The sequence below is a fragment of the Nerophis lumbriciformis genome, linkage group LG21 (assembly GCF_033978685.3).
Source record: "Nerophis lumbriciformis linkage group LG21, RoL_Nlum_v2.1, whole genome shotgun sequence".
NCBI lineage: Eukaryota > Metazoa > Chordata > Actinopteri > Syngnathiformes > Syngnathidae > Nerophis > Nerophis lumbriciformis.
The window spans coordinates 34640834-34654701 of NC_084568.2; the positions used below are offsets into that span (position 1 = coordinate 34640834).

The 13868-nt window shown below is 42.0% G+C and overlaps 1 protein-coding gene across 1 annotated transcript in view; it reads right to left on the bottom strand.

The window, feature by feature from the left end:
- csmd2 (CUB and Sushi multiple domains 2) overlaps positions 1-13868 on the bottom strand; it is an 828472-nt gene that overhangs the window by 180539 nt on the left and 634065 nt on the right. Inside the window, exons 42-43 of the mRNA XM_061982429.2 lie at positions 12939-13148; positions 6176-6364 (exon numbers count right to left, since the gene is read on the bottom strand). Of these exons, the coding sequence (XP_061838413.2) occupies positions 6176-6364; positions 12939-13148 (399 nt within the window). The remainder of the gene's footprint in view (positions 1-6175; positions 6365-12938; positions 13149-13868) is intronic.

Consider the following 13868-nt stretch of genomic DNA (forward strand, 5'->3'; position numbering starts at 1 on the left):
GCTTAGGAGCCCAGTCTAGATTGTATTTTTTTACTCATCCTCCCCCAGCGTTGACCTTTTTCCCATCATTTATGAGGCGCCTTGTGGCGACCCATCAGCGTTCCTGTTCTGTAACCCTGTACACTGTTTGTTTGTCTAATCTTGAACGGTTTAGTGCTGAAAACAAAGTTTCGTTGTACTTGTGCAATGCCAGTAAAGACCTACTTACCTAAAAATATACGCCACACACACACACACACACACACACACACACACACACATCACACCCCCCATCCAACGCCCCTGACGCAAATCCCTTAGGGGTGATGGACGGATGGGCAGCACCTGAAGAGCTGCAGCCTGCCACCGTGGCCCCCCACTCCCTCCCCTCTGTTGCAAGTCTCGAGATGTTGTAATATGTATATGTGCTTTGCTATGGAGGTTTTTTCCCACTCTAGATTGTATTTTTTTACTCATCCTCCCCCAGCGTTTACCTTTTTCCCGTCTTTTACGGGGCGACCCATCAGTGTTCCTGTTCTGTAACCCTGTACACTGTTTGTCTAATCTTGAACGGGTTTGTGCTGAAAACAAAGTTGTGTTGTACTTGTGCAATGACAATGAAGACCTACCTACCTACATTTTGACTAAATATGCGCGAGAACACATGGAACCTTTGTTCAGAATCCATTGCTTTTCACAGGCCACTGACACAACTTCCTTCTCAATAATTCCCATATCAGTAGACTGCATCAAACAGTGTCGAAGCTCAGCATTCAAAGACTTCAATGGGGAATTGAGTGGTTGGTATTATTATTACATCAGTGGTTAACTCGGTCTCAAAATAATCACAATAGTATAGTTTATTGCCAACAATTTGCAGGTCAATATATCGTTGTTATCGGCCCAGGTCTACCTACACCCCACTCAAGCGTGTGTACACTGTCACTCAATCTGCACGGATTCAAATCATTTTCCATTTACGATTAAGAAAGCTAACACCGCCGCCGTCTTGCGAAGCTTATATTGGATGAGACGCTGCAGGAGAAGCGTGAAGAAGAATTGTGATCACAGTCGTTTAGACAACCCAAACAGTTCAGATTAACGACACACCCTCGGACGCGCATGTGTGGACAATCATTCTCAAAGCCGGGGATTGCTTTTTCATCCGTTTCTCACAGGCGGTGTGGGTAGTGCGTCCGTGCGTGTGTTGAGACTATACAGCTACCTGATGTGTAACAGGAGAGAGCCCTCAGCTAAAGTCCCGCCTGTCAGATGAGCTATCGATCAAACTGACTGATTAAACGCTGGGGACTTCATAGAGTCTGTTGCCGCTAGCTTGTAGCCTACTTAATCGCGTCAGTCAGGGTGTTTACTCGAAACCCCCATTGTTTCCAGCAATGAAAGGACAATCTGCAGCAAATGGCATGTAAAAATATACAGTCGTGGTCAAAAGTTTACATACACTTGTAAAGAACATAATGTCATGGTTGTCTTGATTTTCCAATAATGTCTACAACTCGGCAGGGTCCTTGAGGGTGCATGGGAGTTTGCCCAACCAGTCTACATGTGTTTTGTGGACTTGGAGAAGGCTTTCGACCGTGTCCCTCGGGAAGTCCTGTGGGGAGTGCTCAGAGAGTATGGGGTACCGGACTGTCTGATTGTGGCAGTCCGCTCCCTGTATGCTCAGTGCCAGAGCTTGGTCCGCATTGCCGGTAGTAAGTCGGACACGTTTCCAGTGAGGGTTGGACTCCGCCAAGGCTGCCCTTTGTCACCGATTCTGTTCATAACTTTTATGGACAGAATTTCTAGGCGCAGTCAAGGTGTTGAGGGGATCTGGTTTGGTGGCTGCAGGATTAGGTCTCTGCTCTTTGCAGATGATGTGGTCCTGATGGCTTCATCTGGCCAGGATCTTCAGCTCTCACTGGATCGGTTCACAGCCGAGTGTGAAGCGACTGGGATGAGAATCAGCACCTCCAAGTCCGAGTCCATGGTTCTCGCCCGGAAAAGGGTGGAGTGCCATCTCCGGGTTGGGGAGGAGATCTTGCCCCAAGTGGAGGAGTTCAAGTACCTCGGAGTCTTGTTTACGAGTGAGGGAAGAGTGGATCGTGAGATCGACAGGCGGATCGGTGCGGCGTCTTCAGTAATGCGGATGCTGTATCGATCCATTGTGGTGAAGAAGGAGCTGAGCCGGAAGGCAAAGCTCTCAATTTACCGGTCGATCTACGTTCCCATCCTCACCTATGGTCATGAGCTTTGGGTTATGACCGAAAGGACAAGATCACGGGGACAAGCGGCCGAACTGAGTTTCCTCCGCCGGGTGGCGGGGCTCTCCCTTAGAGATAGGGTGAGAAGCTCTGCCATCCGGGTGGGGGGGGGGGGGTAAAGCCGCTGCTCCTCCACACCGAGAGGAGCCAGATGAGGTGGTTCGGGCATTCTGCCACCCGAACGCCTCCCTAGGGAGGTGTTTAAGGCACGTCCGACCGGTAGGAGGCCGCGGGGAAGACCCAGGACATGTTGGGAAGACTATGTCTCCCGGCTGGCCTGGGAACGCCTCGGGGTCCCACAGGAAGAGCTGGACGAAGTGGCTGGGGAGAGGGAAGTCTGGGCTTCCCTGCTTAGGCTGCTGCCCCCGCGACCTGACCTCGGATAAGCGGAAGAAGATGGATGGATGGATGTCTACAACTCTTATTTTTTTGTGATAGAGTGGTTGGAGCACATAATTGTTGGTCACAAAAACATTCATGAAGTTTGGTTCTTTTATGAATTTATTATGGGTCTACTGAAAATGTGAGCAAATCTGCTGGGTCAAAAGTATACATACAGCTAGGGATGATGTTCGAAACCGGTTCTCCCGGTTGTTCGATAAGAAAAGAACCGGTTCCATGGACTCGAATCCCTTTTTGAGAACCGGGTCCCGGTATCGAGGCCACTGTAGTAAAGAAAAAGAGTTGGTTCTTTATTCAAATCCCTTTTTTTTTTACTAGGAAATGCCCTGTGGCACGTCCCAGGAAATGACGTAGCTCAGTCATGAGGCGGCAGATACAGAAAGCAGCAACAACGGACCGGAAAAAACGCATCAAGGCATGGCTTTATTTTACAAAAAAAATACGACGAGGAAACGGCTATCTGCAATTATTGCCAGGCTTCGCTCTCATGTAAGGGGGGGAAGTGAAACAAGCATGTTGAAACATGTTCAGGCTGCACATAACCTGAGGGTTAGAGAAAGGTGTCGTGGAGAAGCAGTGACGAAGCACGCCCCTCTTCAACCTGCAGCGCCAATTCCAGTGATAGTGCTGGTGAGTAACTAACGTTAACTGTTGCCGGTTAATTTCCATATCTGCTCACTCGTAGCCTTTAGGCTAAAATAACGTTACCTCGTATGTCAATCCAGGATTGCAATTGTCATGTCTGTGTAATCATGTTTTGTTTTAGTCATGTTTTGTTTAGTTATTGGACTCTTTAGTTTCTGGCTTTTCACTCCCTTGTCTTGTTTCCATGATTACCCATTTGTTTCACGTTTGGACTCATTGTGCACTCTTGTTTGTCACCATAGCAACGTTTTGAGTCACGCACCTGTTTTTGTTAATCATGTCTGTAGTATTTAAGTTCATTGTTTTCAGTTTGTCTTTCTGGTGACATCCCGCATTCATACCCCTGTCACACTCTGTCTACCTCTGCGCACTTCATGCCTTGTCCAAGTAAGTTTTTTCTATTAATGCCACAGTTAGTGTTTTTGTTTAATTGTTCACAGTTTTTTGCCCACGTGCAAGTCTTTTTGTTTCGTTAGTCAAGTTTGTACTTCCGCCTTGAGCGCGCTTTTTGTTCCTTTGAGTGTTATAAATAAATATGTATTTACCTTCACGCCATGACCAGTCCAGCTTTACTTGCATCTCGGGAAAACAAACACACCATAGTCCACGTCTTGACAGCAATAATGTTAGCTAGACCAGTGGTCCCCAACCTTTTTGTAGCTGCGGACCGGTCAATGCTTGAATATTTGTCCCGTGGACCGGGGGGGTAGTGGGGTTATGGTATTTTATTTTTATTTTTTTAATAAATAAATACAATCATGTGTGCTTACGGACTGTATCCCTGCAGACTGTATTGATATACATTGATATATAGTGTATATATTGTGTTTTTATGTTGATTTAATAAAAAATAAAAAACAATAAAAAAATAAAAAAAAATTTTTTTCCTTGTGCGGGCCGGTACATACCGGTCCGCGGCGCGGTGGTTGGGGACCACTGAGCTAGACTAACGTTACCTAAGCATAGTCAGTGGCTAACGGTAACGTTAAAGTTAGCCTTTTTGTATGTGTCTGATAACGTTAACGTTATCTTGTAGCCTACACCAGTGGTCCCCAACCACCGGTCGGTCTGTGGAACGATTGGTACCGGGCCGCACAAGAAATAAAAAAATTAAAAAAAATGTTTTATTTTTTTAAATTAAATCAACATAAAAAACACAAGATACACTTACAATTAGTGCACCAACTCAAAAAAACTCCCTCCCCCATTTATACTCATTTACTCTCATTCACACAAAAGGGTTGTTTCTTTCTGTTATTAATATTCTGGTTCCTACATCATATATCAATATATATCAATACAGTCTGCAGGGATACAGTCCGTAAGCACACATTATTGTATTTTTTTATGACAAAAAAACCCCCACCATACCATGGGTAACAACAGTCAATATTTATTTATTTTATTTTATTTTTTTAGGGGGGTAACAACAGTCAATATTTATTTATTTATTTATTTATTTATGTTTTCTTATAAAATAAAAGTGAGCTTTTGTTAAACCAAATATTGTGTTTTATTTCCATATACAACAACCTATCTGGAATCGATAAGAGAATCGATAAGGAATCGGTTCGATAAGAGGATTCGATAATGGGCTCGAACTCGATCATTTCTTATCAAACATCATCCCTACATACAGCAATGTTAATATTTGCTTACATGTCCCTTGGCAAGTTTCACTGCAATAAGGCGCTTTTGGTAGCCATCCACAAGCATCTGGTTGAAATTTTGACCACTCCTCTTGACTAAATTGGGGCAATTTAACTACATTTGTTGGTTTTCTGACATGGACTTGTTACATCAGCATTGTCCACATGTTTAAGTCACGACTTTGGGAAGGTGTTAGAATAATTATGTGTAAGTTATCACACAACTCTTATGCTTAAAGTCCGTTGCTATAGTTATTATCTATTGTGCTCAAGCTGTACTTTTTCTATCTGTGCAAGGACAAAACTTCTTGTCTGAGGGGTGGCCTAAGCCGCAGATGTTATCTTTGTTTTAGCCCGCTAACAGCCAAGGACTTCAAGGACCTCAACGAAGATAAGATGACAGCACGCAGACGAAGCAGAGACAAGGCAATCGCAAGGCCCCAGGACATTCCGTCACGTATTGTGCGTAATGGAAGCTGCTTTGCACGAAATGTGTGGCCACTCCTTTTAGAGGCGGCCTCAGTGATGTAACCAGGGACCTCCCAAATAAACAGAGGAGCACGTGGGACTGTTAGCTCAGAGCGTGGTGGGAGATTGTAATTGAACGTCTCTCATCATTGAGCCAAATTGAACTCTGTCTCTGTATGATTCCTTGCTTCTTGTCCGTTAAATAAATGTCATCAGTGTTTGAACCTGACAGAAGTCCATTCTAAAACCTTCATTCTAGCCTGATTTAGTCATTCCTTTACCTTTTTTGACGTGTGTTTGGGGTCATTGTCCTGTTGGAACACCCAACTGCGCCCAAGACCCAACCTCCGGGCTGATGATTTTAGCTTGTTCTGAAGAATTTGGAGGTAATCCTCCTTTTTCATTGTCCCATTTACTCTCTGTAAAGCACCAGTTCCATTGGCAGCAAAATAGGCCCAGAGCATAATACTACCACCACCATGCTTGACGGTAGGGATGGTGTTCCTGGGATTAAAGGCCTCACCTTTTCTCCTCCAAACATATTGCTGGGTATTGTGGCCATTTTTGTTTCATCTGACCATAGAACTTTCCTCCAGAAAGTCTAATCTTTGACCATGTGATGTCATGTTATTTACAAGTGTATGTAAACTTTGGACCATGACTGTGGGTCAAAGATGAGGACCACTTTTAGAAGGAGTGATTTTCATTGTTCAAGTGTGAACTTGAGGATTCTGACTAATTGCGTTGTGTACACAGCATTGGACCTACCTTCACAGCGGGGGAACGGGTGGTCCCAATTGCGAGTCGTTCCGTGTTGGCAGGTCAGGATGGAATGTCCGACCAGCTTGTATCCAGGCAGACACTCGAAGGATATGGACTGACCCACGTTGTAGCCGGCACCTACCACCACCCCATAGTGGAAAGGCTCTGGATCGGGGCACTCTTGGAGTTCATAAGCTGGGGGGAAAGCGGACGACACACCCTTGAGTCATGCGTAAACAATCACATTGACGCGATCGCATCACGCCTTCTGTAGAAAACAGCAGCGAGGTGGTGGACGCCATAGGACGGGGGTGTCCAAACGTTTTGACTCGAGGGCTGCATTGGGCTAAAAAAAAAAACTGACCGAGGGCGGACTACATGTAAAGTAATATATATATATATATATATATATATATATATATATATATATATATATATATATATATATATATATATATATTACTTTACATGTAGTCCGCCCTCGGTCAGTTTTTTTATATATATATATATATATATATATATATATATATATTTTTTTTTTTTTTAAACACACACACACACACACACACATACACACACACACACACACACACACACACACACACACACACACACATGCATATATATATATATATATATATATATATGTATATATATATATATATATATATATATATATTTATATACAGGTAAAAGCCAGTAAATTAGAATATTTTGAAAAACTTGATTTATTTCAGTAATTGCATTCAAAAGGTGTAACTTGTACATTATATTTATTCATTGCACACAGACTGATGCATTCAAATGTTTATTTCATTTAATTTTGATGATTTGAAGTGGCAACAAATGAAAATCCAAAATTCCGTGTGTCACAAAATTAGAATATTGTGTAAGGGTTAAATTTTGAAGACACCTGGTGCCACAAACTAATCAGCTGATTAACTCAAAACACCTGCAAAGGGCTTTAAATGGTCTCTCAGTCCAGTTCTGAAGCCTACACAAACATGGGGAAGACTTCAGATTTGACAGCTGTCCAAAAGGCAACCATCGACACATTGCACAAGGAGGGAAAGACACAAAAGGTTATTGCTGAAGAAGCTGGCTGTTCTCAGAGCTCTGTGTCCAAACACATTAATGGAGAGGCAAAGGGAAGGAAAAACTGTGGTCAGAAAAAGTGTACAAGCGATAGGGATCACCGCGCCCTGGTCAAGATTGTGAAAAAAAACCCATTCAAAAATGTGGGGGAGATTCAGAAGGAGTGGACAGCTGCTGGAGTCAGTGCTTCAAGATCCACCACCAAGAGACGCTTGAAAGACATGGGTTTCAACTGCCGCATACCTCGTGTCAAGCCACTGTTGACCAAGAAACAGTGCGCAAAGCGTCTCACCTGGGCTAAGGAAAAAAAGAGCTGGACTGCTGCTGAGTGGTCCAAAGTCATGTTTTCTGACGAAAGCAAATTTTGCATTTCCTTTGGAAATCGAGGTCCCAGAGTCTGGAGGAAGACAGGAGAGGCACAGGATCCACGTTGCCTGAAGTCTAGTGTAAAGTTTCCACCATCAGTGATGGTTTGGGGTGCCATGTCATCTGCTGGTGTCGGTCCACTCTGTTTCCTGAGATCCAGGGTCAACGCAGCCGTCTACCAGCAAGTTTTAGAGCACTTCATGCTTCCTGCTGCTGACCTGCTCTATGGAGATGGAGATTTCAAGTTCCAACAGGACTTGGCGCCTGCACACAGCGCAAAATCTACCCGTGCCTGGTTTACGGACCATGGTATTTCTGTTCTAAATTGGCCCGCCAACTCCCCTGACCTTAGCCCCATAGAAAATCTGTGGGGTATTGTGAAAAGGAAGATGCAGAATGCCAGACCCAAAAACGCAGAAGAGTTGAAGGCCACTATCAGAGCAACCCGGGCTCTCATAACACCTGAGCAGTGCCAGAAACTCATCGACTCCATGCCACGCCGCATTAACGCAGTAATTGAGGCAAAAGGAGCTCCAACCAAGTATTGAGTATTGTACATGCTCATATTTTTCATTTTCATACTTTTCAGTTGGCCAACATTTCTAAAAATCCCTTTTTTGTATTAGCCTTAAGTAATATTCTAATTTTGTGACACAGAATTTTGGATTTTCATTTGTTGCCACTTCAAATCATAAAAATTAAATGAAATAAACATTTGAATGCATCAGTCTGTGTGCAATGAATAAATATAATGTACAAGTTACACCTTTTGAATGCAATTACTGAAATAAATCAAGTTTTTCAAAATATTCTAATTTACTGGCTTTTACCTGTATATTCAAGGTTTCTGTGGTTTATCCGTTATACAGTGCTCAATACCGGGGTAGAGCAGAATATACCTTAGGTCTAGGGATGCAACTAACAACTAATTTGATAATCGATCAATCTGTCGATTATTACTTCGATTAATCGATTAATAATCGGATAAAAGAGACAAACTACCTTTCTATCCTTTCCAGTATTTTATTGAAGAAAAAAATAGCATACTGGCACCATACTTATTTTGATTATTGTTTCTCAGCTGTTTGTAAATGTTGCAGTTTGTAAATAAAGCTTTAAAAAAACAAACAAACGATCCAACGAATCGATGACTAAATTAATCGCCAACTATTTTTATAATCGATTTTAATCGATTTTATCGATTGGTTGTTGCAGCCCTAGTTAGGTCAGGAAAAAACATGGAGGCTACTTCATCCCTACAAGCCTGTTTCGCAGGGTTCTCTAAAATCCCCTGAAGAGCAGAGAAACCTGCGAAACAGGCTTGTTGTGATGAAATAGCCTTACAACGCATTACAACAGACTGAACAACAACACATAACTTGACCTACTTCCACTTTAACACCCTCCCTCCACATCAAAACCTGACGACAATGCAAGATGAAGTACAAACGATACAACATTGAATATTAAGAGTACGTGAAATTTGACTCCGACCTTGTTTACTTTCCTGACGACTTCCTTAAAGTTTTGTTGTCAATCAGAAATATCGGGCAACTAAAATCCGGCAAACAAGTGTGTAGAGGGTTTTGCATATATTACCCATCATGCACTTTAATGGATTTATTTAGGTGTAATTTTAAATGATATAAGCGTGTTTTATAATGTCGACAAAGCTCAATGAGCAGGATGTGTTTTATGTGTTGACTTTGTTGGTTATAGTGGGGAAAGTTGTTTGGATTGGGTCTCTTATCAAATAAAGTTGTGATCGTTAACAAGTGATTCCATCAATCTCGACATGAGGGTGGTAAAATCTGACGAATATCATAACAAAGGAATTTGCAGCGGTGTGAATTTAGGCAAAAACACAACGTGGACCAATCTTCTTGTTAAACTTGTGACGTGTTTCGGGCCGCACTGAAGACTTTGGTGGGCCCCAATTGGCCCGCAGGCCTTAGTCTGGACAGCCCTGCCATCGGACCACACAGTATGCTGGCCGTGGGTCATCAGAAGTAGTGAGAGTGAACTGTTAGTTTTGTGATACAGAAGTGGAGCAGGCCTGGAGCTTTGCAGTGCCAAGTTGTATGCAAATATGACGGAAGAAATTGATTTCTATGGATCACAGATCCCCAATTGTCGGCGATAACTCATGCAAATTCTTCAAAGGGGAGTATTTGCAAATATAATCTTTGATTTATACAGTGTGCTCACATGCACATTTAAATTATGTAAATACGCAATGCTATTTTTGGATTTGGCCAATATGTTTGGGGAGTGATACAAAAATATATCACTTTGGTTTTACTCAATCGCATGGCACCTTTCTAAATGAAGATATACGTGTATTCAAAAATAAGTGATTGACACTTTGGTGATTAAAGATCTTGACGGACGACGGGACGCAAGAGGATGATGTATCGTCGTGCCTTCACACCTTGTCATTCATCACGATCACACTTCATTTTTTATGGCCATTTGTATCATTTTCCAGGCAAATTGCTCGGTACTGCACACTAAAAGTAATTAAGGCTTGTATCAAGCAGAATACTAAGAGCGGAGTCAGTTCCACAATTAGCAAAAATGAATCCTGGTGATTACGCCAAGCATAATATGAAGTAAGTAAGTAAGTACATTTTATTTATAAAGCGCTTTTCACAGAAAAAATCACAAAGCGCTGTACAAAACAACAATTCAATTCAAAACAACAGGGGCAACATCATAAAAAGGATATAAAGTGGATTAAAAATGACAGTTAAAAGGTGCATTAACTAAAAGCTTTACTAAAAAGAAAAGTTTTGAAATGTTTCTTAAAAGTTTCAACACAGTCAAGATTACAGACGGACTGGTGCAGATTGTTCCAGAGTCTGGGAGCTATAGCCTGGAATGCCAGGGGTCTACAGATTTTTTGGGATCTTTAGAAGACCCTGGCCTGAAGACCGCACTGCAAAAACAAGAAAATTAGGTATATTTTATTTGAACTAAGCTAAATTATCTGCCAATAGAACAAGAACATTTGGCTTGTCAAGACTTTCCAAAACAAGTAAAATTAGCTAACCTCAATGAACCCAAAAATACCTTAAAATAAGTATATTCTCACTAATAACAACTGTACTACTATACGAGTACCTATTTTCTATTGTTTCATTGAAAATAAAACAGCAAAGTCCATTTTGCTGTCATCTGTTTTAATTATGAGGCACAATTGTGTCAAAGTCATGATTTTTTTTTTTTGCATGCTTGAAATAAGAAATGATTACATTAAAAAAGTAGTTTTATACTTGTGAGTGTTGATGACACAGCTTTGCAACAGTAAAATACTCTAATAGATATTTCATCTTACTTAGATGTCAGTTTTTACAGTGCGGAGGCTGCGCCGAGGACTAAAATCTAGGGATGTCCGTCGTTCACATCGTTATAAACACCCGTCCATTTTCCTGTGACGTCACATAGTGAAGCCAATACAAACAAACATGGCGGAAAGAACAGCAAGCTATAGCAACACCAGCTCGGATTCAGACTCGCATTTCAGCGGCTTAAGCGATTCAACAGATTACGCATGTATTGAAACGGATGGTTGTAGTGTGGAGGCAGGTAGCGAAAACGAAATTGAAGAAGAAACTGAAGCTATTGAGCCATATCGGTTTGAACCGTATGCAAGCGAAACCGACGAAAACGACACGACAGCCAGCGACACGGGAGAAAGCGAGGACGAATTCGGCGATCGCCTTCTAACCAACGATTGGTATGTGTTTGTTTGGCATTAAAGGAAACTAACAACTATGAACTAGGTTTACAGCATATGAAATACATTTGGCAACAACATGCACTTTGAGAGTGCAGACAGCCCAATTTTCATCAATTAATATATTCTGTAGACATACCCTCATCCGCTCTCTTTTCCTGAAAGCTGATCTGTCCAGTTTTGGAGTTGATGTCAGCAGGCCAGGGAAGCTAGGGTCGATATTCTTCTCTTGATCATCTTCGGTGGCATAAGGGACGGTGTGAGCCAAGACATCCAGGGGGTTTAGCTCGCTCGTCTGCGGGAACAAACTGCCGCCATTGCTTGCCGTGCTAGCGAGGGCCTTTGTCCCTGAATTGCTCACACACTCCGGCAGATTCAATGGGGGTCTGGCGGCAGATTTCTTTGACTTTATCGTTGGAAATGCATCTGCTTTGAGTGTCGCAGGATATCCACACATTCTTGCCATCTCTGTCGTAGCATAGCTTTCGTCGGTAAAGTGTGCGGAACAAACGACTGACCATTTCGTCGGCTTTCCCCACAGCCTCGTATTTTGAACAAATTTCGTCCAATTTCTTGCCACTTTGGCATCTTTGGGCCACTGGTGCAACTTGAATCCGTCCCTGTTCGTGTTGTTACACCCTCCGACAACACACCGACGAGGCATGATGTCTCCAAGGTACGGAAAACAGTCGAAAAAACAGAGCTGATTTGACTTGGTGTTTGAGAAAATGGCGGATTGCTTCCCGAGAGCGAATATTAGAAAGGCGTTTAATTCTCCAAAATTCACCCATTTAGAGTTCGGAAATCGGTTAAAAAAAAATATGGTCTTTTTTCTGCAACATCAAGGTATATATTGACGCTTACATAGGTCTGGTGATAGTGTTCCCCTTTAATTGGTCAATTTTTACTCCAAAAGAAAAGACCAGATCTAAAGTATGACCTTTTGGGTGAGCATGACCCGACACATGCTGTAAAAAGTGAACTGCGTATGAAAGTGTTTTTACTTGAAACAGAAGGATATATGGCGCGGCATTGAGTACCGTATTTTTTCGGACTATAAGTCGCAGTTTTTTTACATAGTTTGCCCGGGGGTGCGACTTATACTCAGGAGCGACTTATGTGTCAAATGATGAACACATTAGCGTAAAATATCAAATAATATTATTGATCTCATTCACGTAAGAGACTAGACGTATAAGATTTCATGGGATTTAGCGATTAGGAGTGACAGATTGTTTGGTAAACGTATAACATGTTCTATATGTTATAGTTATTTGAATGACTCTTACCATAATATGTTACGTTAACATACCAGTTGGTTATTTATGCCTCATATAACGTACACTTATTCAGCCTGTTGTTCACTATTCTTTATTTATTTGACATTGCCTTTCAAATGTCTATTCTTGCTGTTGGCTTTTATCAAATACATTTCCCCCAAAAATGCGACTTATACTCCAGTGCGACTTATATATGTTTTGTTCCTTCTTTATGATGCATTTTCGGCCGGTGCGACAAATACTCCGGAGCGACTTATAGTCCGAAAAATACGGTATACAGGGGCCTTACCTTGGTACTCGAACCTGAACCCCGGTTTGTTCTGCGAATGGTCACTGTGGAAATAGACGCTTGTCTCGTGCGAGGTGGTGAGCAGCGAAGGGGGGACGTCCTGCCCGCTGAATCGGCCCATGATGGCGCTCGTGTCCAGCGGCCCGTTGCGTATTTCCAGGAAATCGTGGTTGGCTTCGGTGGAGAAGTTGAGAAACTGTACGTGGGCTCCTGCCAAAAAGAGAAAACATTTATTTTGCCTTTTTGTCTTTTTCGATGTCAAAGACAGTGACCGTTATCGTGTAAATATGTGATATACCCTACTTCTTTCCTATGCTTTGAACCATATGGCCTTTAAAATGGTGTGGCCAATTAATGTATTTTTCTTCGCTGATGGCCATAATGCAAAGTTTCCATTAAACACAAGCAAAGACACTGAAAAGGTGTGTTATTGTTTGTGATATGGCGCCATCTTTTGGACGAGTTTGCTCACTGCAGGTGCTGCTGGGCGAATGTCTACAGTGTTTTCTTCTGTTCAAAGTTCTGTTCCGTTATGTCTTCTAATCGTCTATATCGTTTCTACTCCTATGGATTCTTCATTCATCCCTCCAAGCTTTTTACAATATAACTAAAACAATTCTTACTTACTAAACCATGCCATGTGTGATGTCTGTTGGAGTGTTTTAATGCATAATTGTACGTGCTATCGTAATGTAACCAAGCTAGCGTTGTTAGCATTAGCTAACATGCTAACACGTGTCTGTGTTAGTATTATTAACTTACAATGTTTTTGTCCTCAGTAAATTCACCAAAAAGGTCACAATGGAATTATTGAGTCTGTTTAGCTGATTGGAGAGCTCTAGTGGGTCCATGAAGATGACTTCCGTTTTGTTTGATCAGCCGTTTTACTGCCGTTTGGAAACAATTAACGTATGTAAACAAATATTTACT